General features: G+C 48.7%; 9 protein-coding genes across 9 annotated transcripts, besides 11 other annotated features; all 9 read right to left on the bottom strand.

The window, feature by feature from the left end:
* Nucleotides 1-16: 16 nt before the first annotated feature.
* Tb11.01.0770 (cation transporter, putative) lies at nt 17-1,180 on the bottom strand (the record flags this gene model as incomplete). Its single annotated transcript, XM_823875.1, has 1 exon — nt 17-1,180. One exon carries the CDS (start codon nt 1,178-1,180, stop codon nt 17-19), a length of 1,164 nt encoding a protein of 387 aa, XP_828968.1.
* Nucleotides 1,181-1,512: 332 nt separating this feature from the next.
* Nucleotides 1,513-1,600: a microsatellite.
* A 230-nt stretch (nt 1,601-1,830) lies between these two features.
* Nucleotides 1,831-1,888: a microsatellite.
* A 177-nt stretch (nt 1,889-2,065) lies between these two features.
* On the bottom strand, nt 2,066-3,217 carry Tb11.01.0760 (cation transporter, putative; the record flags this gene model as incomplete). Its single annotated transcript, XM_823874.1, has 1 exon — nt 2,066-3,217. One exon carries the CDS (start codon nt 3,215-3,217, stop codon nt 2,066-2,068), a length of 1,152 nt encoding a protein of 383 aa, XP_828967.1.
* A 332-nt stretch (nt 3,218-3,549) lies between these two features.
* Nucleotides 3,550-3,637: a microsatellite.
* Nucleotides 3,638-3,867: 230 nt separating this feature from the next.
* Nucleotides 3,868-3,925: a microsatellite.
* Nucleotides 3,926-4,102: 177 nt separating this feature from the next.
* Tb11.01.0730 (cation transporter, putative) lies at nt 4,103-5,287 on the bottom strand (the record flags this gene model as incomplete). The annotated part of the gene is made up of 1 exon (XM_823873.1): nt 4,103-5,287. One exon carries the CDS (start codon nt 5,285-5,287, stop codon nt 4,103-4,105), a length of 1,185 nt encoding a protein of 394 aa, XP_828966.1.
* Nucleotides 5,126-5,158: a microsatellite.
* Nucleotides 5,288-5,681: 394 nt separating the features above from the next.
* Nucleotides 5,682-5,769: a microsatellite.
* A 381-nt stretch (nt 5,770-6,150) lies between these two features.
* Nucleotides 6,151-6,197: a microsatellite.
* Nucleotides 6,198-6,374: 177 nt separating this feature from the next.
* On the bottom strand, nt 6,375-7,559 carry Tb11.01.0725 (cation transporter, putative; the record flags this gene model as incomplete). The annotated part of the gene is made up of 1 exon (XM_823872.1): nt 6,375-7,559. One exon carries the CDS (start codon nt 7,557-7,559, stop codon nt 6,375-6,377), a length of 1,185 nt encoding a protein of 394 aa, XP_828965.1.
* Nucleotides 7,398-7,430: a microsatellite.
* A 394-nt stretch (nt 7,560-7,953) lies between the features above and the next one.
* Nucleotides 7,954-8,041: a microsatellite.
* Nucleotides 8,042-8,422: 381 nt separating this feature from the next.
* Nucleotides 8,423-8,469: a microsatellite.
* A 384-nt stretch (nt 8,470-8,853) lies between these two features.
* Nucleotides 8,854-8,938: a sequence feature (A-rich).
* Nucleotides 8,939-10,620: 1,682 nt separating this feature from the next.
* On the bottom strand, nt 10,621-11,796 carry Tb11.01.0720 (cation transporter, putative; the record flags this gene model as incomplete). Its single annotated transcript, XM_823871.1, has 1 exon — nt 10,621-11,796. One exon carries the CDS (start codon nt 11,794-11,796, stop codon nt 10,621-10,623), a length of 1,176 nt encoding a protein of 391 aa, XP_828964.1.
* A 1,147-nt stretch (nt 11,797-12,943) lies between these two features.
* On the bottom strand, nt 12,944-15,418 carry Tb11.01.0710 (elongation factor G2-like protein; the record flags this gene model as incomplete). The annotated part of the gene is made up of 1 exon (XM_823870.1): nt 12,944-15,418. The coding sequence occupies one exon, from the start codon at nt 15,416-15,418 to the stop codon at nt 12,944-12,946; it is 2,475 nt and encodes an 824-aa protein (XP_828963.1).
* A 732-nt stretch (nt 15,419-16,150) lies between these two features.
* Tb11.01.0700 (ribose 5-phosphate isomerase, putative) lies at nt 16,151-16,618 on the bottom strand (the record flags this gene model as incomplete). The annotated part of the gene is made up of 1 exon (XM_823869.1): nt 16,151-16,618. The coding sequence occupies one exon, from the start codon at nt 16,616-16,618 to the stop codon at nt 16,151-16,153; it is 468 nt and encodes a 155-aa protein (XP_828962.1).
* Nucleotides 16,619-18,114: 1,496 nt separating this feature from the next.
* On the bottom strand, nt 18,115-21,852 carry Tb11.01.0690 (hypothetical protein, conserved; the record flags this gene model as incomplete). The annotated part of the gene is made up of 1 exon (XM_823868.1): nt 18,115-21,852. One exon carries the CDS (start codon nt 21,850-21,852, stop codon nt 18,115-18,117), a length of 3,738 nt encoding a protein of 1,245 aa, XP_828961.1.
* Nucleotides 21,853-22,618: 766 nt separating this feature from the next.
* On the bottom strand, nt 22,619-24,760 carry Tb11.01.0680 (hypothetical protein, conserved; the record flags this gene model as incomplete). The annotated part of the gene is made up of 1 exon (XM_823867.1): nt 22,619-24,760. One exon carries the CDS (start codon nt 24,758-24,760, stop codon nt 22,619-22,621), a length of 2,142 nt encoding a protein of 713 aa, XP_828960.1.
* Between the last annotated feature and the right edge of the window lie 848 nt (nt 24,761-25,608).

Genomic DNA, 25,608 nt, shown 5'->3' with positions numbered 1-25,608 from the left:
ACAAAACAATTTAGATTTAGATCCATTTTCCAATAAAGGCCATTAACGCAGCGCCAAGCCAAAGAGCCGCAAACATCCCAAAGCATCTGAAGAAACGTCTTACCTTATCCTTCCCAGCATGTTTCTGCATATCCGATGGGAAGTCACTCAACATGAGGCAGAAAGCAAGGTACAGCAGCATCCCACCACACACAGCACTGGTGACCGCCTGTGTAATCACGAACGCGGTTCCTACCATCGACACATTCCAAATCGCAATCGTGCCAACGGCAATTGCGGTGCCCAGGGGCGCAGAGACAGAGAAGAGTAGTGCAAACAGCATTTCAAGCTTCAAGCTCAACTCTGCATCCACCAGACGCGCGCCCAGAGCAAGGCCCTCCAACATCTGATGAAAAACCAGAGCCACAAGTAAAGTTTTGGTCTCCGCATCCCTTGCGATACCGACTGCCAGCCCGACAAACACACTGTGCACAGTTACCGCAAACTCCATAAACATTGCAGAAAAAAGACGTTTAGTCCTCGACTGTGGCATGCCGACAGCGTAGTGGCAGTGATGACCATCGTACGCATCAAGAGCAGCCGGGGCCGCTTGAGCTTCTTCGGCATCGATAACCTCATGCGGAACAACTGCCGAAGTATCACTATAAACCATTTCATCCCGACGAACACAAAAACCAGAAAGGACGTCCACCATGTGCAACAGCAACGCTCCAGCCACAGCAAACAGAAATGCATATGCCTCATATGATTCGCGAAACGACTCCGGAACACAATCTTCCTGTAGCTGTAAAATAGATTCATTAATCATGTGGATCGTCGACACTGACAGTAGCACTCCAGCTGCAATGCACTTGCCAAGGACAAGCGCAAACGGAGGAAGCCGCAGTGCCGGCACGTACTTTCCGATTATCGGTATCAGCGTGCCCAGAAACGACGCAATCAACACAACAAAGATCGCCACAACATGCAGTCCAATGGAATACGTGCCATGACCACTTTCACACCCGCCGTGAGTGTCTCCATCAATTCCATCGTCGACCACTCCGTGGGTGTGATTGTCACGATGATGATGATGCAAGGCGGGCACTTGGCATCCCATAGACGTTAGCGTCGTCTGTAGGGAAGTGATATTCGAAAGCAATGCACCACATTCGGTGGTCTCGTTATTAACGTTAGCCATCGCTCTGACTGTATCACAAAAAGAGGAAGTGTGTTTTTGCTGAGATTAGCTAAGGCAGCACCAACCGAAACCTGACTGTCACTTTATGGTATCTACACACACCAAAAAGAAAAAGGTGAAAAAGGGACGGCAAACATAGAAAAAGAATCAATGGGCAAAAAGGGTAAGAAGGAATGCTTAGCGAGAGCGTACATAGACACAAATGTTGTAAGAATATTTTTAAAAAACAAAAAATAATTGAAAAACGACAAAAACGACTACAAATATGATGTAAAAAATAAGCCCGTCCGTCGTACCCTCTACAGTCAGATATCCGCTAAATCACTATTTAAATATACGCGCAGGCAGACACTCAAACGCGCATTGACGCACACAGAAACACATGCACACACATCCATACGCATGCATATATTCGTACACCACGCGTCTGCAGCTTCGTCCCCCGCACCAGCACGGTAGAGTAACAACGAGGATGGTGGGCATTACTAAAACGAGAAAAAAACGTTGACAATAAAAAAAACACTGAAATTTAGGTATACTGAGTTGAACTTTGTAGTACAGTTGTATGTTATAAAACAAAAAAACGGAGCACATTTGCTCATGTATGTACTCGTGCAGGTCCCTCCTGAAGGCAGGGTAGATGTTTGGAAACATGTACTAAGCACACACACGTATATATACATATACATATATGTATGTACATGCACAAGCACACCTCAAGAACAACTCTAACGCATGCAACAGGTAGGGCACAATGGCTCACCGGACCACGCAACACACGTGCGGGAGCATCATTACAACTGAAAAAGGGGGCTGGAAAAAGAGTACGAGGAAAACAGAAAATGAAGTGGGCAATCCATTGGCACACACATGAACAGTGGGTGCTTAGATCCACTTTCCGATAAAGGCCATTAACGCAGCGCCAAACCAAAGAGCCGCAAACATCCCAAAGCATCTGAAGAAACGCCTTACCTTATCCTTCCCAGCATGTTTCTGCATATCCGATGGGAAGTCACTCAACATGAGGCAGAAAGCAAGGTACAGCAGCATCCCACCACACACAGCACTGGTGACCGCCTGTGTAATCACGAACGCGGTTCCTACCATCGACACATTCCAAATCGCAATCGTGCCAACGGCAATTGCGGTGCCCAGGGGCGCAGAGACAGAGAAGAGTAGTGCAAACAGCATTTCAAGCTTCAAGCTCAACTCTGCATCCACCAGACGCGCACCCAGAGCAAGGCCCTCCAACATCTGATGAAAAACCAGAGCCACAAGTAAAGTTTTGGTCTCCGCATCCCTTGCGATACCGACTGCCAGCCCGACAAACACACTGTGCACAGTTACCGCAAACTCCATAAACATTGCAGCGACGAGACGTTTAGTCCTCGACTGTGGCATGCCGACAGCGTAGTGGCAGTGATGACCATCGTACGCATCAAGAGCAGCCGGGGCCGCTTGAGCTTCTTCGGCATCGGGTTGACCCTCAGGTTTGTTGGTGCTGGAATCGCTCTTATTTGTCACATATTTATCCACAATTACGTCCACCATCTGCATTAACAACGCTCCAGCCACAGCAAACAGAAATGCATATGCCTCATATGATTCGCGAAACGACTCCGGAACACAATCTTCCTGTAGCTGTAAAATAGATTCATTAATCATGTGGATAGTCGACACTGACAGTAGCACTCCAGCTGCAATGCACTTGCCAAGGACAAGCGCAAACGGAGGAAGCCGCAGTGCCGGCACGTACTTTCCGATTATCGGTATCAGCGTGCCCAGAAACGACGCAATCAACACAACAAAGATCGCCACAACATGCAGTCCAATGGAATACGTGCCATGACCACTTTCACACCCGCCGTGAGTGTCTCCATCAATTCCATCGTCGACCACTCCGTGGGTGTGATTGTCACGATGATGATGATGCAAGACGGGCACTTGGCATCCCATAGACGTTAGCGTCGTCTGTAGGGAAGTGATATTCGAAAGCAATGCACCACATTCGGTGGTCTCGTTATTAACGTTAGCCATCGCTCTGACTGTATCACAAAAAGAGGAAGTGTGTTTTTGCTGAGATTAGCTAAGGCAGCACCAACCGAAACCTGACTGTCACTTTATGGTATCTACACACACCAAAAAGAAAAAGGTGAAAAAGGGACGGCAAACATAGAAAAAGAATCAATGGGCAAAAAGGGTAAGAAGGAATGCTTAGCGAGAGCGTACATAGACACAAATGTTGTAAGAATATTTTTAAAAAACAAAAAATAATTGAAAAACGACAAAAACGACTACAAATATGATGTAAAAAATAAGCCCGTCCGTCGTACCCTCTACAGTCAGATATCCGCTAAATCACTATTTAAATATACGCGCAGGCAGACACTCAAACGCGCATTGACGCACACAGAAACACATGCACACACATCCATACGCATGCATATATTCGTACACCACGCGTCTGCAGCTTCGTCCCCCGCACCAGCACGGTAGAGTAACAACGAGGATGGTGGGCATTGCTAAAACGAGAAAAAAACGTTGACAATAAAAAAAACACTGAAATTTAGGTATACTGAGTTGAACTTTGTAGTACAGTTGTATGTTATAAAACAAAAAAACGGAGCACATTTGCTCATGTATGTACTCGTGCGGGTCCCTCCTGAAGGCAGGGTAGATGTTTGGAAACATGTACTAAGCACACACACGTATATATACATATACATATATGTATGTACATGCACAAGCACACCTCAAGAACAACTCTAACGCATGCAACAGGTAGGGCACAATGGCTCACCGGACCACGCAACACACGTGCGGGAGCATCATTACAACTGAAAAAGGGGGCTGGAAAAAGAGTACGAGGAAAACAGAAAATGAAGTGGGCAATCCATTGGCACACACATGAACAGTGGGTGCTTAGATCCACTTTCCGATAAAGGCCATTAACGCAGCGCCAAACCAAAGAGCCGCAAACATCCCAAAGCATCTGAAGAAACGCCTTACCTTATCCTTCCCAGCATGTTTCTGCATATCCGATGGGAAGTCACTCAACATGAGGCAGAAAGCAAGGTACAGCAGCATCCCACCACACACAGCACTGGTGACCGCCTGTGTAATCACGAACGCGGTTCCTACCATCGACACATTCCAAATCGCAATCGTGCCAACGGCAATTGCGGTGCCCAGGGGCGCAGAGACAGAGAAGAGTAGTGCAAACAGCATTTCAAGCTTCAAGCTCAACTCTGCATCCACCAGACGCGCGCCCAGAGCAAGGCCCTCCAACATCTGATGAAAAACCAGAGCCACAAGTAAAGTTTTGGTCTCCGCATCCCTTGCGATACCGACTGCCAGCCCAATGAACACACTGTGCACAGTTACCGCAAACTCCATAAACATTGCAGAGACGAGGCGTCTGGTCCTCGACTGTGGCATGCCGACAGCGTAGTGGCAGTGATGACCATCGTACGCATCAAGAGCGGCCGGGGCCGCTTGAGCTTCTTCGGCATCGGGTTGACCCTCAGGTTTGTTGGTGCTGGAATCGCTCTTGTTTGTCACACGTGCGTCAACAATGACGTCCACCATGTGCAACAGCAACGCTCCAGCCACAGCAAACAGAAATGCATATGCCTCATATGATTCGCGAAACGACTCCGGAACACAATCTTCCTGTAGCTGCGCTACAGCTTCATTAATCATGTGGATAGTCGACACTGACAGTAGCACTCCAGCTGCAATGCACTTGCCAAGGACAAACACAAACGGAGGAAGCCGCAGTGCCGGCACGTACTTTCCGATTATCGGTATCAGCGTGCCCAGAAACGACGCAATCAACACAACAAAGATCGCCACAACATGCAGTCCAATGGAATACGTGCCATGACCACTTTCACACCCGCCGTGACTGTGCCCGTGACCTTCGTGGTCGTCCGCTCCGTGGGTGTGATCGTCATGATGATGATGATGGTGATGGTGGCCGTGGTCATGCGTGTGATGATGCAAGGCGGGCACTTGGCATCCCATAGACGTTAGCGTCGTCTGTAGGGAAGTGATATTCGAAAGCAATGCACCACATTCGGTGGTCTCGTTATTAACGTTAGCCATCGCTCTGACTGTATCACAAAAAGAGGAAGTGTGTTTTTGCTGAGATTAGCTAAGGCAGCACCAACCGAAACCTGACTGTCACTTTATGGTATCTACACACACCAAAAAGAAAAAGGTGAAAAAGGGACGACAAACATAGAAAAAGAATCAATGGGCAAAAAGGGTAAGAAGGAATGCTTAGCGAGAGCGTGCAGAAACAATGGGGCACTAAGGGATGGGAACAGCAGCAATGCGATACATTTGCCACCATCCCATCCACAACTGCGCACACACAGACACACACCAGCACCAGCACCAGCACAGAAAGAAAGCAGGGGAAGAAATAGTCTCATGTGGAAAATAAGCCCGTCCGTCGTACCCTCTACAGTCAGATATCCGCTAAATCACTATTTAAATATACGCGCAGGCAGACACTCAAACGCGCATTGACGCACACAGAAACACATGCACACACATCCATACGCATGCATATATTCGTACACCACGCGTCTGCAGCTTCGTCCCCCGCACCAGCACGGTAGAGTAACTACGAGGATGGTGGGCATTGCTATTTAAAAATACTAATAAATGAACAAACGAACATAAAGTAGTAAAATGTAGATGTACGCAGTTGTATATTGTAACTAAATCAAGGACAAGCGTAAACACAGCACATATGCTCATGTATGTACTCGTGCAGGTCCCTCCTGAAGGCAGGGTAGATGTTTGGAAACATGTACGCAACACACACGCATACAAACACGTGAGCAATTGCTTATGCTTCGCACCGCTAAACATCCGACACTCAGTCCGCATACGCTCAAACCTACGCACACACGAAGAGCACAACTCCTCTCACTCCCAACTCGGCGCTAGCTCAAGAAACACACACACGTATATATACATATACATATATGTATGTACATGCACAAGCACACCTCAAGAACAACTCTAACGCATGCAACAGGTAGGGCACAATGGCTCACCGGACCACGCAACACACGTGCGGGAGCATCATTACAACTGAAAAAGGGGGCTGGAAAAAGAGTACGAGGAAAACAGAAAATGAAGTGGGCAATCCATTGGCACACACATGAACAGTGGGTGCTTAGACCCATTTTCCTAACACGGCCATCAACGCAGCGCCAAGCCAAAGAGCCGCAAACATCCCAAAGCATCTGAAGAAACGCCTTACCTTATCCTTCCCAGCATGTTTCTGCATATCCGATGGGAAGTCACTCAACATGAGGCAGAAAGCAAGGTACAGCAGCATCCCACCACACACAGCACTGGCGACCGCCTGTGTAATCACGAACGCGGTTCCTACCATCGACACATTCCAAATCGCAATCGTGCCAACGGCAATTGCGGTGCCCAGGGGCGCAGAGACAGAGAAGAGTAGTGCAAACAGCATTTCAAGCTTCAAGCTCAACTCTGCATCCACCAGACGCGCGCCCAGAGCAAGGCCCTCCAACATCTGATGAAATGCCAGAGCCACAAGTAAAGTTTTAGTCTCCGCATCCCTTGCGATACCGACTGCCAGCCCAATGAACACACTGTGCACAGTTACCGCAAACTCCATAAACATTGCAGAGACGAGGCGTCTGGTCCTCGACTGTGGCATGCCGACAGCGTAGTGGCAGTGATGACCATCGTACGCATCAAGAGCAGCCGGGGCCGCTTGAGCTTCTTCGGCATCGGGTTGACCCTCAGGTTTGTTGGTGCTGGAATCGCTCTTGTTTGTCACACGTGCGTCAACAATGACGTCCACCATGTGCAACAGCAACGCTCCAGCCACAGCAAACAGAAATGCATATGCCTCATATGATTCGCGAAACGACTCCGGAACACAATCTTCCTGTAGCTGCGCTACAGCTTCATTAATCATGTGGATAGTCGACACTGACAGTAGCACTCCAGCTGCAATGCACTTGCCAAGGACAAACACAAACGGAGGAAGCCGCAGTGCCGGCACGTACTTTCCGATTATCGGTATCAGCGTGCCCAGAAACGACGCAATCAACACAACAAAGATCGCCACAACATGCAGTCCAATGGAATACGTGCCATGACCACTTTCGCACCCGCCGTGACTGTGCCCGTGACCTTCGTGGTCGTCCGCTCCGTGGGTGTGATCGTCATGATGATGATGATGGTGATGGTGGCCGTGGTCATGCGTGTGATGATGCAAGGCGGGCACTTGGCATCCCATAGACGTTAGCGTCGTCTGTAGGGAAGTGATATTCGAAAGCAATGCACCACATTCGGTGGTCTCGTTATTAACGTTAGCCATCGCTCTGACTGTATCACAAAAAGAGGAAGTGTGTTTTTGCTGAGATTAGCTAAGGCAGCACCAACCGAAACCTGACTGTCACTTTATGGTATCTACACACACCAAAAAGAAAAAGGTGAAAAAGGGACGGCAAACATAGAAAAAGAATCAATGGGCAAAAAGGGTAAGAAGGAATGCTTAGCGAGAGCGTGCAGAAACAATGGGGCACTAAGGGATGGGAACAGCAGCAATGCGATACATTTGCCACCATCCCATCCACAACTGCGCACACACAGACACACACCAGCACCAGCACCAGCACAGAAAGAAAGCAGGGGAAGAAATAGTCTCATGTGGAAAATAAGCCCGTCCGTCGTACCCTCTACAGTCAGATATCCGCTAAATCACTATTTAAATATACGCGCAGGCAGACACTCAAACGCGCATTGACGCACACAGAAACACATGCACACACATCCATACGCATGCATATATTCGTACACCACGCGTCTGCAGCTTCGTCCCCCGCACCAGCACGGTAGAGTAACTACGAGGATGGTGGGCATTGCTATTTAAAAATACTAATAAATGAACAAACGAACATAAAGTAGTAAAATGTAGATGTACGCAGTTGTATATTGTAACTAAATCAAGGACAAGCGTAAACACAGCACATATGCTCATGTATGTACTCGTGCAGGTCCCTCCTGAAGGCAGGGTAGATGTTTGGAAACATGTACGCAACACACACGCATACAAACACGTGAGCAATTGCTTATGCTTCGCACCGCTAAACATCCGACACTCAGTCCGCATACGCTCAAACCTACGCACACACGAAGAGCACAACTCCTCTCACTCCCAACTCGGCGCTAGCTCAAGAAACACACACACGTATATATACATATACATATATGTATGTACATGCACAAGCACACCTCAAGAACAACTCTAACGCATGCAACAGGTAGGGCACAATGGCTCACCGGACCACGCAACACACGTGCGGGAGCATCATTACAACTGAAAAAGGGGGCTGGAAAAAGAGTACGAGGAAAACAGAAAATGAAGTGGGCAATCCATTGGCACACACATGAACAGTGGGTGCTTAGACCCATTTTCCTAACACGGCCATCAACGCAGCGCCAAGCCAAAGAGCCGCAAACATCCCAAAGCATCTGAAGAAACGCCTTACCTTATCCTTCCCAGCATGTTTCTGCATATCCGATGGGAAGTCACTCAACATGAGGCAGAAAGCAAGGTACAGCAGCATCCCACCACACACAGCACTGGCGACCGCCTGGTTTTTGGTTGCTTTTTATATATTTTTTCTTTATTTCTGAATCGTTGTTATATATTTTTATTATTATTACATAATTTAATTATTATTATTTTTTTTAAATTGGTCGTATAGTTATATGTTTTTCAATTTTTTCGATTTCTTAATCCTTTTTTTTTGTGGTTGTTTCTTGGTCGGACCTTTTGCTTAGAAGCTCCCCGCTCTGTTATTATTTGACTGTAGGTGCTGTGTGAAGAAATGTGTCTGTGTTTGTGTAATTTTTTCTTCCTTGGAACGGGGGGGAGCGGGATGTGAGAGATTTTTATTAAGGGTGAAGGAAAAGTATGAAGATATACTCTTGAGGATGGTTGAAACCTTTCAATGTCAAATATTATCATGCAGTTGCTAGATATATATACATATATATCTTTTTTTGTTGCTGTGCCACTTTGTGAAGATTACCTCAAAGAATAACTGAAAAAGATATGTTAAAAATAAGGCAAGGCAAAGGAGGGCACACGTGGACGAGCATTTATCAAGTTGAGGCTTTTTTTGAAAAAAAAAAATGTATGAGGAACATAAATCTCCAACAAGCGGACACCAAATAACGCCAAAAAGGGGGGAAAACAAAAATACATACGAGAATGTCTCCTCCCAAATATTACACTTATCTGTTAGAATGACGTTAAACTAAGTCCTTCTTTTGGATATTAACCCCGGTAACGACGCCGTAGAAAATAAACACACACGTACACAAAGAGTAAGAGAAATAGCAACAAAGCCGCGGCCTCACTTCACCACGTGAATATGAGTTGCGAATTGGATGAGTAATGATTTCCCTGCTAATATTAAACTGTCTCTTTCAGGTGCTGCCACTTCGATTCCCTCCGACATTTTCCTATTTTATTAATCTCTTCTTTTCCCCTTCTCCCTTTCTGTAAAAGTTACTTTCACTCTCCATTCCACCATTTTATTCGTTGCCTTTTCTGTTCTCTTTCTATTTCGTTTTCTTCAGGTCTTGATTCATTTATTTATTTCACCCTTCACGCTGATTTCGTTGCATTTGACCCATCACTGATGTGTTGTGCTTGTTAATAATTTAAAATTTTTCTTGATACAATACCCGCCGATATGCTTCAGTCCCTCGAGTTGTGTATGTGTTGTTACTCACACACCTTCGAAAAAAATAAAAATAAAATGAGAGTCCCTAAATGTAAAAATAGCATAAGACACCAAAAACGAATTAATAACAGCAATGATGAACATATCATTATAAGTAATAAAAAGGAATACACACCAGGAACAACAAATCATCCCGCTTTCCATCATTTTGTAAATAAAAACAAATAGAAGGGGAAGGAAGGGAAGTGAGGAGATTAGGATCAGTACGACGGCTTCCCCGCAACGCTAAACTAGCGAATAGGGTTTCAAAAGATAGAGCTATAAAGAGGTTACCGCCTATTTGTGCAATTGATTTTTTTTTCTCAAAATCGTTGCCCATAAAACTTTTGCTTATTCATTTTCTTACTTGTTTCGCATCGTCGCTATTTTAGTGCCAATTCAGTACCTTCTCCCCCACCTCTCAGAACACAGCGTGTGAGCATAACATCCCTCAATCCCTCGCTTATTTACTCCTCTTCTCTGATGCGTCCGCTTCAGCACGACACGCCTCTCACGCGGTAAAGAGTTCATTTTCCGTGCGATACTATTTGTTACGTGTTAACCCACGTGCGAACATATTCAACTCCTCAAAGTTAGGGGGAGTGAAGAAAAAAAATTAATGTAAATAAAAAGTTACGTTACCTAGTGCCACTTGGACAGCAGCGCCATCACACCGAAGCCAACCCAAAGGGCCACAAACATTGCAATGCGTCTCACAAAGCGATTCGGCGTCCCGACACCCGCGTATATGCGCAGATCCGTTGGGAAATCAACGAGAAGCAGGACAAAACCGATGTAAAGCAGAATACCAGCACCAATGGCATTGACAATGGCGCTCATAGTGACGTAACTGGAGCCGGTAATGCTTTTGCCGCCATCCCTCATGGTAACGGCACCGATAGCCGTACCAACAGGAACAGAAATGGAAAAGAGGATGGCCAAAAATAACTCCAACTTGGCTTTCAGCGACGCCTCCGCCAACCGCGCCCCTAAAGCCAGGCCTTCAAAAAATTGATGGAAGGAAAGAGCCACAAGCAGCACTTTGGTGCGCGAGTCGGATGCAATACCTACGGAAAGACCGAGAAAAATACTGTGCACCACCAAACCGAATTCCATTAAGGCTAGGGCCATAACACGCCGCGCACCGGTAAGCAGCGCAGCGGCTTCACCACGGCTTCCACAGCACCCGGTAGCACCGTACGCAGGTCCCGGAGATGATTGGCAGCAGCCGTTAGTTTCACATGATACTCCTGGTTGAGCCGTGCAACGCTTCATTCCGCATTGAGTTGGTGGAAGAGCCGCCGCCGTCGGCACACTATCAGCCACTTGCGGTGCGCCGTCGGCTAATTTCTCCTCTTCCTTACGAACCGCCCAACCCTCAAGAAGGAGGTCCATGGCAGAGTCGAATGAATGCATCAGTAAAGCCGAGATCAGCATAAACAGCAAGCCGAAAGCGCTGTACACTTCCATACTCAGCCCGTGTGGGATACACTTCTCCATGAAGCTGTGTAAGCTGTGATTGAGCAGTGTTAACACGGCAACTGACATAACAACACCTGTGGAAATACACTTCGAAACAACAATAAGAAACGGCGGCAGCTTGAATCGTGGCACATAGTTCCCGGCAATGGGAAGAACTGTCCCAAGGAATGACGCGATCAGGAGAATAAAAATGGCTGCAATGTGAAGCCCCATCGAGTACGACCCTGCGGCTGGAGCGCAACCCCCCATGTCGTGCCCCTCATGGCCCTCGTGATCACCATGATCACCATGATCGTCATCAGTGTGAAAGTTAATCCCAAGGTTCGCTCCAAGCATTTTACCCACACCTCGCCAAGCTCACGTATATGCAGAGCCGCTTTCTGTCTCTTAGGTGACGCGATTTAGCGACTCCCTTCACTTTCTTCCTGCTTTGTCGCTGTGCCAGCTCCTCTTTAACAATTCTTCTTTGTCCAGCAAGTGAAACAAAAAGTGCCTGCCCAAGATTATCCTAGGTGAAGTTCGCGTCGATAAAAAATGATCCTGAGCTCAATTGACGGTAACACGTGGCCTCTGCGCACTTACGCTACGTGCTTACTGCAACTAACTGTAATCTGATTCCCCTCACCCCTTCCACGCACCGGAGATAAGAGACAGTCCGTTACGGGACAGGGAATGCAGTACGGCAAAGCAAAGGCAAAAAGAAAGGAGGTAAGAGTGAGCTGTCCGAAGGGGCATAAGTAATCCGAAGCCGATTTAACGGCTTTCGGGGGGATCGTTCAACACACATTAACGGGGAATAGGACACCGTGCGGGGAGACAGTGGGGCATCTCTGCTTAACAGCGGCACGAAAGCGTGTGGAAAATAAAGTGTGACGCAAGACCAGCAAACCTTACGGCACAAAGCTAAGGGAACCAGCTGGTTTTAACTCCCACAACTACTGGAAGCTCAAACAAAATCAAACGTAAAAACCTCCGTTACGCACATACATGTATGGATCGTAATTTACACAAATAGACACAATACTACTCTTGAGTCGTGACCTCAACTTGAGGGAATGACGAAAACGCTGATGAGAGATTCGACGGGTCAACACACTGCAATTCTCATGGGAGCTGATGACCCCCGGGGCTTTTTAAAGCATCCTCCCTGTCAAAAGTGCCGACTTCACAACCACAACTGTATCATAAAACAGCGGACAAACTGGAATAACCGAATCATTCACTTTGACACAAAGACAGCAAAAGTTGTATCGGCAATGCCATCCCGTAGAGAAGGTGGTGTGGCTCATGCCCACGCTCCCAAAGCGATAAAAATAAAAAATAGCCATGTTGCACCTTATTTTCGCCTAACAAACATTTTTTTGTTGTTACAGCGCCCCCCGATCGCTACCTGCAGCAGTTTTTTCTTTCTTTACAAAAAAAAAAAAAGAGGCCGCCATATGCGCATGCTAACCCCATAACTCAACACTTAGATCAATGGTTGTTAACTGTCGTATATACCTAAGTTCTTCATGATCCTCGAAAGGACAGCCTTGTCCTCAATAGTACGGTAATGATGCAAACGGACGTAAAGGTTGGCGTGTCCCTTCACAGCCTTCCGCAGTTCCATCGTATAACGAACGATGTTCCGCATTGGTAAGATTGCACTTACCGATTTTCCGTCCTCCTGGATATCCACGGTAACCGCCTTGCGCTCATTCAAGGAGCTCACTACCTCGCCAATGTACGTGGGTTCAGATAGGTGCACCTCCACCTCCATCATAGGTTCAAGCGCAGCCAAAGTCGTCTTCGGTGCCGCCTGAAGGAGCTGAAGTAAAAGTGAACGCGCGGCCTGTGCAAGCGGCCGATCTGTTAGTTGTGTTGCAGCCACCCTCCTGAACCCCGTCAACACCACTCGGACGCCGTGAAGCGGGAGGCCGGCAAGTGGCCCCAGGAGGAAGCATTCACTCAAGGCTTTGTTAAATACCTCAGTTATCAGTCGCAGCTCTTCCACAGCATTGCGCCGACAGTCATCCATGCGGCGGCGTCGGTCACCGCCCCCCTCGTTCGCGGAGGATGATAAAAAACTTCCTGCAAATGCTTCGTCCACAATGAATGAGCACACTTCACTGGGGCCACAGACACCCTCATCATCTAATAGTGGCTGCAACCTAAGTGAGCACTCAATGTATGGAACTTCGTTATTTGTTACAATAACATTCTTGAGCTCAACCGGCTCGCGCACTACCTCCCGATATTCGATAATAGCACGGAGCAGACGGCACTTCAGGCCGTACGAATGCTCCAATCTGGACATAACAATTTCCAGGTGAAGTTCACCCATACCACTGATAACTATTTGCCCGAAATTGTTCCTGCTGACCCGCAAACTCGGGTCCTCGAAGCTAAGCTCTTGCAGTGTCTCCTCCAGGAGGGAAATTTGGTGCTTGGATGCGGCCTCAATAGAAAAGGAGATAACTGGTGATGGGGCATCAATACCTTCAAGCGTAAAAACCTCCTTACCACAGCCTGCAACTACAGATTGAGCGTGTTGCGGTTCACGATAGAGTGTTGCCCCGGTTTTGGTGTTCCGCATGAAAGCAGCACCAATGTGCCCGGCGGCGAGATGAGGAACCTCAACCTGATGATCTGCGTGCATGACATAAAGCTTTTCGATATTCTCGTGACTGTTGGAGCTGTTATTCACAAGTGTCGTTCGCGCTGTTATTCGGCCACTGTAAACACGAAAAAAAACTAAAGGTTGCCGCTGACCTTTGGGCCCCATTGTGTGGATAACTTTGAACGCGAGTGCGAAGAACGGAGCGTACGGTGCGGTTGTTGCCGGTGGCAGTTGCACCAATTCCCCATCCTTCGTGTAGCCGTAGAGCACACGATCTTGCGGAGAAGGTAAGTAATATGTGATAGCATCAAGAACCGGCTGCACCCCCTGGTCACGCCGCGATGCACCACATAGCACGGGGATTACCGGACGGGGTGAGTTGTTCTGCCGGAGTGTCTGCCTCCGTATGGCCGCACGCAGTACATCACATGGTATGGCGTCCTCCGCTCTTTGTTCGTCACCGCCAGTTTCGTCAAGCGCTGCGATAACCGCGTCTGCGAGTGAGTCGTCTACGCTGGTTAACGTGGAGAGGAGGGCGTGCCGGGCGTCGCGGGCCGCTTCAACAACGTGAGGTGGTTCGCTCCGATGCGCTCGTAGATCACCGACGATGACGTTTGAGCCGTGGTCACCACTAAACCGATAGCTCTTCAGCTCCACAACATCAACTACCCCGTCAAAGCTTCCATCCTCCCGACTCAGCGGAAGCTGAAGTAACAGAGGTTCCATTTCCAACTTTTTTCGAATCGAGTTGACGCACTTTGTAAAATCAGCGTTGTACTTGTCCATCTTGTTCAAGAAAGCTATGACAGGTACACCAAACTTCTTACTCTGCCGAAGAACCGTATAACTCTGGGCCTGAACACCAGCGGACGCATCGAAAAGAGCAACCACACCATCCACAACACGCATGGCTCGCTCCACTTCCACTGTAAAGTCCACATGACCAGGGGTGTCAATAAGATGGATGCTGTGACCACGCCACTGAAAAGACACAGCCGCTGACTGAATGGTTATTCCACGGTCCATCTCCTCTTTCATAAAATCCATTGTGGTGGTACCACTATCCACATCACCCACACGTTTCACAGCTCCGGCGTAAAAAAGCATACGTTCAGTGGTTGTTGTCTTTCCGGCATCGATGTGTGCAACTATCCCGATGTTTCGTATCAGTGCTGTAGATGCATCTGGGAATTTGCTCTTGTCACCCTTAAGCCCAGTTGAACAGCGAGAACACCAAAGATGGGGAGACTGTGTGAGGCACCGAAGTGCCGAAACAATCGCACTACACGATGGCGCTACCACCAACCGTACATTTGGAGCACACCGGAACCCTTTCATTGCTCCCTGTGGAATCCTCATTAGGCAGAAAGAGAGTGAAATGAAAAGTGAAGTAAAATAATATAAGGAGAAAAAACCTTGCAACTCAGACCCTTTTTCGAAAAGGCAACCACCCCCTGTCTCTCTCTCTCTGTGTGTGTGTGTGTGTGGATCTCGTATGGTCTGATACGCCCACCCTACTAAGGAGGCTACCGCCAATAATTGCCTTTACAAAAAGTTAATCAACCACGCGGCTGGTACTAGGTACTAAGGGAAAGACAATGGTGGACTTTACTGCAAAGATTTTTTCTTCTGATTAGAGAGAGTCCACACCAGCACAAGAAAGTTAGGAAGAGGTAAAGGATGGGAACGTGAGGCGGGCTTACCGTCGTGGGAAACCGGCACGGGGCAGCGGCGGGTCCGCCACCAGGAGGAATCCCCTCAACATATGTTTGACTCGAAAAAAAGGGCAAAAAGCATATGTCAACCAGTTTGGTGTGCCAGTAGTGTTTATGCTTGCCTTCTCACAACATCCTCTTCCACAACGCTCTTCCTCCTCAACTTCTAATACGAGTATATTTCTCCCTCCTCACCTTCGCATCTTTCCCTTCAGCCTCCAACTTCGTTTACATATTCCCCTGCAGCTACGTCTTTGTTGTCAATTACGCTTCTGACGTCGATTCTGGTTTCACTTTCATATTAATCTGTCAACCCTTTCTCTCGCTTATTTAGCGTATGCTGAACGTTTTCGGATTATCATTTACCAAATATGGCCTAACAACCATTCGTGTTAGATTCGGCAGCCTTAATCTTCTCCAGCCGCTGCGTGTGACGGTCCTCCCCGCTGTATGGTGTCTGCAGGAACGTCATGATAATTTCCCTGAGCACAGCCGGCCCCGTCGTGCGCTCCCCGAGGCACACGACATTTGCATCGTTGTGCTGTCTTGCCATGACCGCCGTATAGTGGTCGAAACAAAGCGCAGCACGAATTCCTGGGACTTTATTTGCCGCGATCGACATACCAATTCCGCTGCCGCAAACAAGAATACCGACGTCCGCCTCGCCACGGGCGACCATCCGTGCCACATTGAGGGCGTAATCGGGGTAGTCAACTCTCTCCAAACTGTGCGGGCCAATGTAGACAGGTTCAAATTCCTCACCTGCTTCCCGCACGTACCGCACAATGCTTTCGTGAATGGGGAAGCCGATGTGGTCAGCACCGATAGCCACCTTGCGCGTCATTGTTGATTGTAAAAGGAAATTTCTTGCTTGCCTGAATGTATTTTAAACCCTGTTCAGCCTTTCACCGCCCAGTGCATGCACCCACAAACAAAAGGGAAAGCAATATATGTATTGCTAAACAGCCTGTAAGCGATAAAATGCAGCAAACACAACTGTATGTACAAAACAAGGGATACAATTGGAGAATCATTACCAAATGTTGGCAGTGTTCTCAGCCACATACGCTACATAGTAAATGGTGGTGGTGACTTCGGTGAAGGTTGAAAAGGCGCAAAAGAGGAATGGCGTGCCCTCCCCATCGCATGAACCTCACAAACTCTTCGATTGCAGGCGCTTTGTCGGGTACACGGCGAGTTTCTCAAGAGGATCCACGTATATGTATATACACGTGTACAAATAAATATCCGCTTGCTTGTGGGTTGGTAGACAACCCCTTACCTCAAAATGGTCCACCGTTACGTAGTGGAAAAAAGGGTAAGTGAGCAGAGGAAACGGAAAAATGACAATCTCACTTCGTTTTCTCGACAATCACGCAAATCCTGCGGTCACAACCCGCTTCCCCAACACACAAACACACACACGTATACGTTCCCTCGTGTTTCAGCCTGTCAACCTACAATTTTCAAAACCAACCAGAAGATATAAGGAAAAGAACGAACACGGAAAGGAAAGCAAAGCAAATAAATGAATGAATGTGAGTAAGTGTGGAAAGTAATAATCCCCCTCAGACTGTCGCAGGAATACACCCTTCGTAACTTTATTTGATTCGTGTTTCGGTCGCGAATCAGCTACGTGGAAGAGTTTGCACAGGCACTCATATCATACGAAGGGAGCAATGGTGACTCTATAACAACAAAGGTAATTCTCCCACACATGTGCGCATGTCCTTCCCTCACGCTCAATCACCGCTTAAACCGCACTCAGCCGTCGTTCACGTTAAGTCGACCACTTTTTTTTTTTGGAGTGGGGAGGGGTGGGGCATGTTGAATGCGAGAAATCAGTAAACAACAAACGGAACAAAAAAGGAGGAACTCACGGACACTTTGCTCCACCTTTTCGTGGGAAATACAAACACACACACACGCATGTATATATTTCTTGAGGTCCACTGTGTCCAGTCTCACATTTCCGGTTTAATACCATTACCTGCTACCACCGAGCCCATGCTAATTAATCTCGCACGCCCGTTGACATGTTTTTCCCCTCTATGGCTTGCTTTCGTTCCCTTATTTATGTTACAGATACCCTACTTTTCGCCAGCGCGAGTTCCCAACAACCTGCTACAGGCAACCTCACCTTAAAACTCCACACGGACGCTACCCGAAACGGACACCCTTTTCCGGATTGCATCTTACAAGCCGAATAGCCAGCCTTTTCCCTCCGTCCTTGTGTACTGATGTAACTCAACCACCAGGAAAACTAGCAGTGCACGGGTGTATGCAATATATAGATATAGACATAGATAGCGCGCATAGAGCAGCCAAACTTCACCTTCGTCACGCCATGTCCGGAAGAAAGTAATCAGGCAACAGCCGGAACAGATACAACATTACACTCTTCAACTCGGCGAATGGCACTTCGGTGCAGTAAAATAGCGTCTCCACGTAGCGCTGGCATGCCCCGTAGTGCCCCACCCAGAAGCAAAGAAGTCGGAACATGTTTCGGAAAAAGCACCCACCATAGCACCTGTAGTACAACTCAACAGCGCCAAGTGGCTTACAGTGGCCGTGTAGTAGAAATGCAGAGCATCGGAGGCGGCCATCCTCTGCCTTACAGTGGCACTGACCATCAGAAGCAGCACGATCATCATTAAAGCACCTTCCCGGGCCCCACCTGTCGCCACGCCTCCTTTTTTTCACACCTCGACCAAGGGCTTCTCGTTCCTTTTTCCACTTCTCATAGCCTACCCGCGCCAGCGGCTTTAGCTTTTCCAGCACACCGCGGACGGCACCAGCGCCACCTAAACAGGCAACGCGAGCAAAAACTAAAATGCAAGTTGTAACCACACAAAGACGCCCAGTACCGTGGATTCTCTCCGCGTTCAGTGGCCCCAACATGCCATATACTAGCTCATGCGGCTCCCGGAGCAGAGTTTTCTCGAGCTCCGAAAGTGACTTATAGTGATCTCTCTTCTCGAAAAGAGGCTGAACAAGATGCGGAGGCGGGCCCACCAGCGGCAAGTCAATCTCACCCATTACAATTGCCCGGTCGGTGTCGTCAAAAAACACGGGAAACGGTCTTTCCTCCAGTGAAAAGCGGTGCGGGCTCCGCAATAACAGTTGCAACATATCCCATAGTGTCAAGTGAGCGATATGTCCAAAAGAGGAGGAACGTGCATTCTCCAACGCTCGTGTTGGATCGGGAGTCGAAGTAGGCGCATCGGCCGCTTTTCCCAGTGCCTTTTCCATTCGTTGCATCTCGCTGATAACTACAACGAACCTCCTTGAACACGCGGTGATGTAACTGAACCGGTGCGCGTAGCCGGTTACGATGTCTCCAATACGAGAGGAGGAGCTGAGCGACTCGCCCGCATCCACCGTGGCTTCAGTGACCGGTTTCCACATGTAATTTATCTTAGACCGCAGCCCTGGAGTCAACGAAAGCAGGAGGCTGCGCATAAACAGGTTGGTGTCGCACCCGTAGCCACGCAGGCGACGCAGGAGCACTCGAACGAAAGGTTCATGCTCCTCTCTGTCAAGTGGAGGAAGACGAATGAGTTGCTCTACTTGCCCTGACCCAACATGTAGCTGACGGGAATGAGATGAAACCGTGACTGCGGGATCGTTGAGGTGGGATAATTCCACGTTCCCTATTACATACTCTTGAAGAAGCATAAGGTTATCATAGTGATATCGAACGAGTTCTCCAAGCAAAGAGAATACACTTTCGATCCGCTTCGAGGGAGTGAGAGAATCACTGAGCCCAGGCACGAATGTAGCGTTGTACACACGGTGCTCTAATATAGATCTCATGAGAATATCACCAATAGCTGTTTGTGGTTCATTTGGAGAGCTCCTACTCACACAACCAAAGGAAAAACACCTAAGATAACCCTCCAGTGCGTGGCAAGCTGTCGTCTCAACACAGCTGTCCTCACTGCGATTTGCTAGCATCTTAGCTACCTTAAGCGCCAATGGAGCGGCCTGACTCAAAATGTCACCTTGCTGAAGCATGGAGCACTCAAAACGGTCCTGGGTGTTCAAGAATTCCAACACACCGCGCAACAACTCCAATTTTCGTATTGTTTCCGCCTCGTGATGATGAGTTTTTTCGTCTATTCCTTCTTCACTATCCGCGTTCATGTGGCCACTGTTAGGTCGCCTATACGCCTCCTTGTCCTCTCCCGGTCGCATGGCAGATAACAGATGTCCCTCTTCGCGTTCATCGTCACTATCAGCCTCACTGTCACTGCTGTTACTGTTGTCGTCCACACCGTCCTCGTTCCTGTGGTATTTCTCCGCAGCGTAGCCGCGCTTAATAGTGCGCTGCTTCGGTGCTCTTCTGGCTTCCCCAGCGCCATTTTCAGGTATTAAAAAGCGAGGGAGAAGCCGCAGTTCTTGCATGTGCTGCCACTGCTCAAGATACGGAGACAAAACTTGACTGTCACCGCGAGGTTGGAATGCCCTATCGTAGAATTTACTCGCTACCTCAATCCACTTGCATTCCTTCATCGTCCGCCACACATCTCCGACGAAGAAGGTGGATAGCATGACATTCAGTACAAAAATGACCTCACTTTGCGCACCAACAATTGCATACCTGTTGTGTAATGTAAGGGGAACCCGCATTACTGGAGAAAGGAAGTTCCAGAAGGCACGGTTTTTCTCCTCAAAACTCTCTTTCGCCTTTTTATCAGAGGGTGGTCCAAATCCACAAAGAAGCACACGGTTGTCGTCTAGTTCCTCACACAGCGTCAGATCGCGGAGTCTCCATCTTTGCTTAGCATCCACACAACCAACAAACCAACTAAAATCTATACCTGAGCCGGTCGTCTCAACAGAAATTTCAGACGCACCATCATCATCTTGATACAACGCCGCCGAAACACCCAATGAGGGCTGCAGGAAGGCCCGAAGTGTATCCACCACTTCAACCGGCAAGGTTGCCGTTGGACTAACAGGGTTAGCGCCCACGCTGCTGGCATAATCACGAACACGGCCACCCTCCCCGCGGTCAACGCCATTACCATCTGCTACAAAAGGCTGAAGAACATTGGGATCACCGAGACCGTATTCGGTTAAACCGTTTACGTCCAACCCTCGGGTGGTAATCGGGGTTGCTGCTCTAGCTTCATTCGGGAGCAAAACAGGGAATGAGTAACCGGCAAGTGAGTTTGAAAGATTTTCGCTGCCAAGGGCCATGCGAAAGCTGTTCGGCTCCGTCACTTCACACAACGCCACCAGGCGCTGTACGAGTCCCTTCTCACCAATGAGCCACAAAACGTTGCTATCGATGACACGTTGGATGCGTTGAAGTGGAAGCAAGGTTTCGGGAAAGAGAAGGCGGTGTGGAACGGACTCCCTCTGATCAAGCACTACACCAGGCACAATCAAAAGAGAAACAACGCGGCATATAACAGCCAGCACCACATCGTCACCGACACGAATGAGTTTCTGCAACGCCGGAACCTTTGATATCTCTAGCACGGGTCCTACGCAAAGAAGGAGGTGCTCCAGCATCATCAAAGACACCAATCTCAACTCTGGCACGTTAGCAAGCTCGAGTAGTCGGAAAAACAGTCCGGGGTATCGGTCGTAATAATACCAACCAAGTTCGTTGTGGCATACCATTAGCTCCGTTAGAACACGTAACATTAAATCGATAGCACCGACAAGGTGGAAGGGAGTCGTGTCTTGTGAGTCCGCTCTAAAGGGCGCTTGGGGAGAACTATCAGTAGCCCCATTCGGCACATTAACATCGCACAATAACGTCACGAATAAGTCAATACCACCGAGGCCGACGAAGTACGCCAATAGATGCGGCTTACTGGGGTCGAAGTAAGCGGTGCAACCCTGAAGATAGCGATTCACTTGAACAAGGTTACCGGACCGCCATTCTGACATAATGCCTCTGAGTAGAAACAACTGCCCAGCGGAAAGTGCATCGAGTGCCGACTGCCAATCTGCCTCTTCCACTTTTCCCCCTGACGAGCACTGGGTCCAAGGTGGTACACAATCCAAACGCACGGGTACCTTGCCGCCGAGCTTCCCCCGAAGAAACTCAAATGCGGACATCCCCGCGTCACTATCCCTGGTTACGAGGAAAGAAGATAAATTGAAATCCGGGAAAACAGTGTAGAGGTGGTGAAAACGAAAAAAAAAACGATGAATCACTCTAAGTATTACCGACAGTTCCCCCGCGGCATTCCAAGTATTCAAGATGAGGGAAGTGAATTAATTACACTTTTACCGTATGTGTTCCGTTTTTTTTTTTTTGAAGCATCGAAAGGGTCAGACACAAACAGAACAAGTCGCAACTACCGAAAATGGTCAAAAAAAAAAGCAGTAGAGTAGTTGGCACAAAATACGTCGAACTACTACAAGCACAGCAGACTACTCCACATAGTACTATGTGAAGTGAGGCATCGCACCGCAGGGTGGTGGTGGGGAGGAACTTACTCCTTGCAGAACGCAAATGAAATAACAATTGCATGTTATCCTCCTTACATACGAGTACGTGCGTTGTCCACACTGGGTCCCACCTCGTAATGCAACGGGACACGCCGTCTACGAAACGACGTCGAATAATCAAGTCCTCAGATCCTTTCTGACGCTCCACCGCCCTCTGTTGCCACTTCTGATGGTTATACGGTAGGTCTAACCCTACACACCAATCTCCCTCACCGTTTCAGCATTTCCTTCGTCGTGCCCACAGATTTTTATCCGTCGATCCCCTCTAATCCATCACGCCTATTCTATCAAGTTCACTCTTTGGTTTGCAAAACCTTTATAATAAGTTTTCCCCTTCACGTGTCAACTTAAATATATTTTGCATCCTCTATCAATATATGGATTGGACGGAACCTTTACGGCGCGGTGGGTCCTTATCTTTGCACGGTCCGGGCCCCAAGTAGACTGTAGTCTCTTCGCGTGGTTTCGCGGATGTTTGCAGCACCACTTCGAGTGGTTTGTTTTCCATTGGAAGTTGTACCGGTTCAGCTGGGGGGAATGACGGATCACCACGAAGTGAATTCAACTGTGGGTACTCGGCAGGCGCCCCGCGAGATTCCACCTCGCTCGTTCGACTTTGGTTAAGGTCGTGGCCGGTAGTTATTAGCGCATTGCTTCGCCTCCTCCTCAAGGAATATAACTCCACCGCAGAGGCTGATCGGTTGGGGGGTGCAAAATCCGACTGCGTGTTTGTTCGCCGAAGGTCGCCAGGGGAAGGCAAATCATACGCCCGCTCACTGTTGCAGGGAGTACTCATAATTGACTTCGCTGGGTGTGAGGCATCATCGTTCGTGGTGCTCGGCGGCCTCCCCAATCGACGGAGATCAACGGTTTCCTCCCGAGAGGGGACCCCTGAGGTACGGTGCTGAGGCACGGTGGGGCACCGACCCTGCATCTCCAATGCGGTCACGCGGGCTTCCAGGGCACGATAGTTCTCCTTTTGCCTCGCAATTTCCCGTCGCAGCTCATCAACAAGGCTCTCAAGGGCCTTATTTGATTGTGCGAGTTCAAATACGGACATTGGGGAAGCATCGTTGGTCCCCTGATTAACTCGCGCATCGTATGAGGCACTGGGATCCAGTCCTCTACTCGAGCGTCTTTGAATGTCGCGATGCTTCTCCTGGGACCTGTCGGTGGACGTCGTATGGGGAGGGACCACATAGCTTTGGTCTCTCTGAGAGTTAGGTTCTCGACCGATTTGAGAATTACTTGCTGATTGCCGTGACTGGTTCTCAGAGTTCTTCCGAGAAGAGGTACGCTCGTGCTGCCTTCGGTTGACGGGAGTGGTGAGAGCAGAGGGAGTCGCATTTCGTGAACTCGCTATGCGGGAATTGCTCCGTGATTGGCGTCTCGATTGCGCGCGGGAGGCACGACGTAGACTCTTTGTGGCCATGTATGCGTCGCGGTCGTCTGGGCCGACATATATAGGATATTGGCCTTGATAGTCTCTCTCCTCATTTCCTTGGTCTATCTGTTTTGCTATACTCTGACAGGCATCAGTCACTAGGGCCATAAGGATAGTGTTGGATTTCTGTATACTGTTAATGATGGTCCACGCCTCATCAGGTGGAAGCTTCCAGCCGTATATATCCAACAGCAGCATCGTGCGGTTCTTCCTGAGCGAGGAAAGCACCACCGCGGCTGACTCTGGGGCAGGGTTCATAAAACCCAAGAAGAGTTGAATGAGGGAAGTATTCCTTGCAATCACCTCACCGTACATCTCGATTGTTTCGCTATCAAATAAATTGTGGCGAAGGTTCAACCGCTGTATATTGCATGTGGTTGTCATCAAAGCTCTGGCCAGTTCCCTGCCACCGCTTGCGCCAATACGGTTTGCGGTAAGATCCAGGGTTGATAAACTGACGGTAACCGGAATGCACTTGGCAAGCTGTACAGCACCCTCGTCGCGTATGGTGTTGTAACCAAGATGAAGGTGTTTCAGTTTCCCAGCCTGACGGATAGCCTGTCCAAGGTACGTCGCGGCATCAGCTTCGATCTTATTATTGTGGAAGGAAAGTTCTACAATATCACATAAGCCATTGCTTAGAGCGGCTGCTATAGGTATAACACCCAGTTTAGTGATTTCGTTCTCAGACAAGTCAAGTACTCGTAGTCCACAACCACTTCGAGAGAGTACATGCCCAATAACAACAGCTGCTTGGTCCTTCAACTTGTTCCGCCCGAGCCTCAGCTCGCGCACAATTCCAGGGTTCACCTCTATTGCCTCAAGCAATGCCTGAAGTCCATTCAACCCGAAGGCGTTTCCCTCCATGATCAGGGCGCGGACGGTGTGTCGAGTGGTCTGCAGTGTTTCGGCAATACATTTCACATCGATATCATTAAGGTGCACGGTTCGGTTGGAAAGACACACCTCTGACTCATTGTTATCCAAGGCGTACACAAACTCCAATGCACACTCTGCGTGGTCGCGTTTGCACGCCTCGATGTAAACAGAGGATGCTTTCGAATGCATTTATGTGCTTTCTCTATGCTACTCTTGTTAACAGCCGCTGCTTCACTTGCTGCCGCCTAATTCGTGGAAGGCGGTGTTGTGAGATGCTGCGTCCTTCAAAGGGACCGGTTTTAGGATGCTGTTAAGGATGGCTTTGCGATGTGAAAAATAGGATATCAAGGTGAAAAAGGCAAGGGCAAGGCTGGTAGAGGATAAGTGTCTGCTGGAAAATAGAAAAGATGGCAACACCATTAGGGAAGAGGGAAGAAACCACTGCTATACAGTAGGCTTGCACCATAATCTCCGCACGAGCCACCCGCAGAGGGGGCGCACACAAAAGATTTACTCCTTCGTGGGCCACCTCAGTGGTCTGATAACCTTAATTGCATCATCATTTTTATCAAACAGCCCTTGCCGCAGTCCTCCCCAACCCACCCACCCACATCATTTCGCTATCTGCCTGCTAATCAGCACCCGGAGTTTCGAACCTTAGATGGCGTTTCGCGGAGCCACATTGACGACAACAGCTACCGCGTACGAGAACACAACAGGACATTCTCCCTTTCCCACGAACCACAATACCTCAGCCAAAGAGATATGCCGTACAGCGCACCAGGAACCTGGTTGCTCCGGCAGAACGAGCGGCTCTTTCCCAACCTGCCCGTAGGCACTGAAGACCGTCTCACCGCACCCGTCAGTGATAGGCATAACCTTTGCTGCACGGCATGCTGGAAATTTTTGAAGAACCGTGGAGCCCGTTGATTCGGATTCTTCACCTAATTACGCACCCCGTAACATGGCTCACACCTCAAAATGACACAGTCACCCTCATCCAGGAGAGTCCGTTCCCACCGCGTAGAACTGTACTC

This window comes from Trypanosoma brucei, assembly GCF_000002445.2.
Source record: "Trypanosoma brucei brucei TREU927 chromosome 11 chr11_scaffold01 genomic scaffold, whole genome shotgun sequence".
NCBI lineage: Eukaryota > Euglenozoa > Kinetoplastea > Trypanosomatida > Trypanosomatidae > Trypanosoma > Trypanosoma brucei.
The sequence above is the reverse complement of the archived record's forward strand: the minus strand, read 5'-3'. Positions and strand labels throughout refer to the sequence as shown.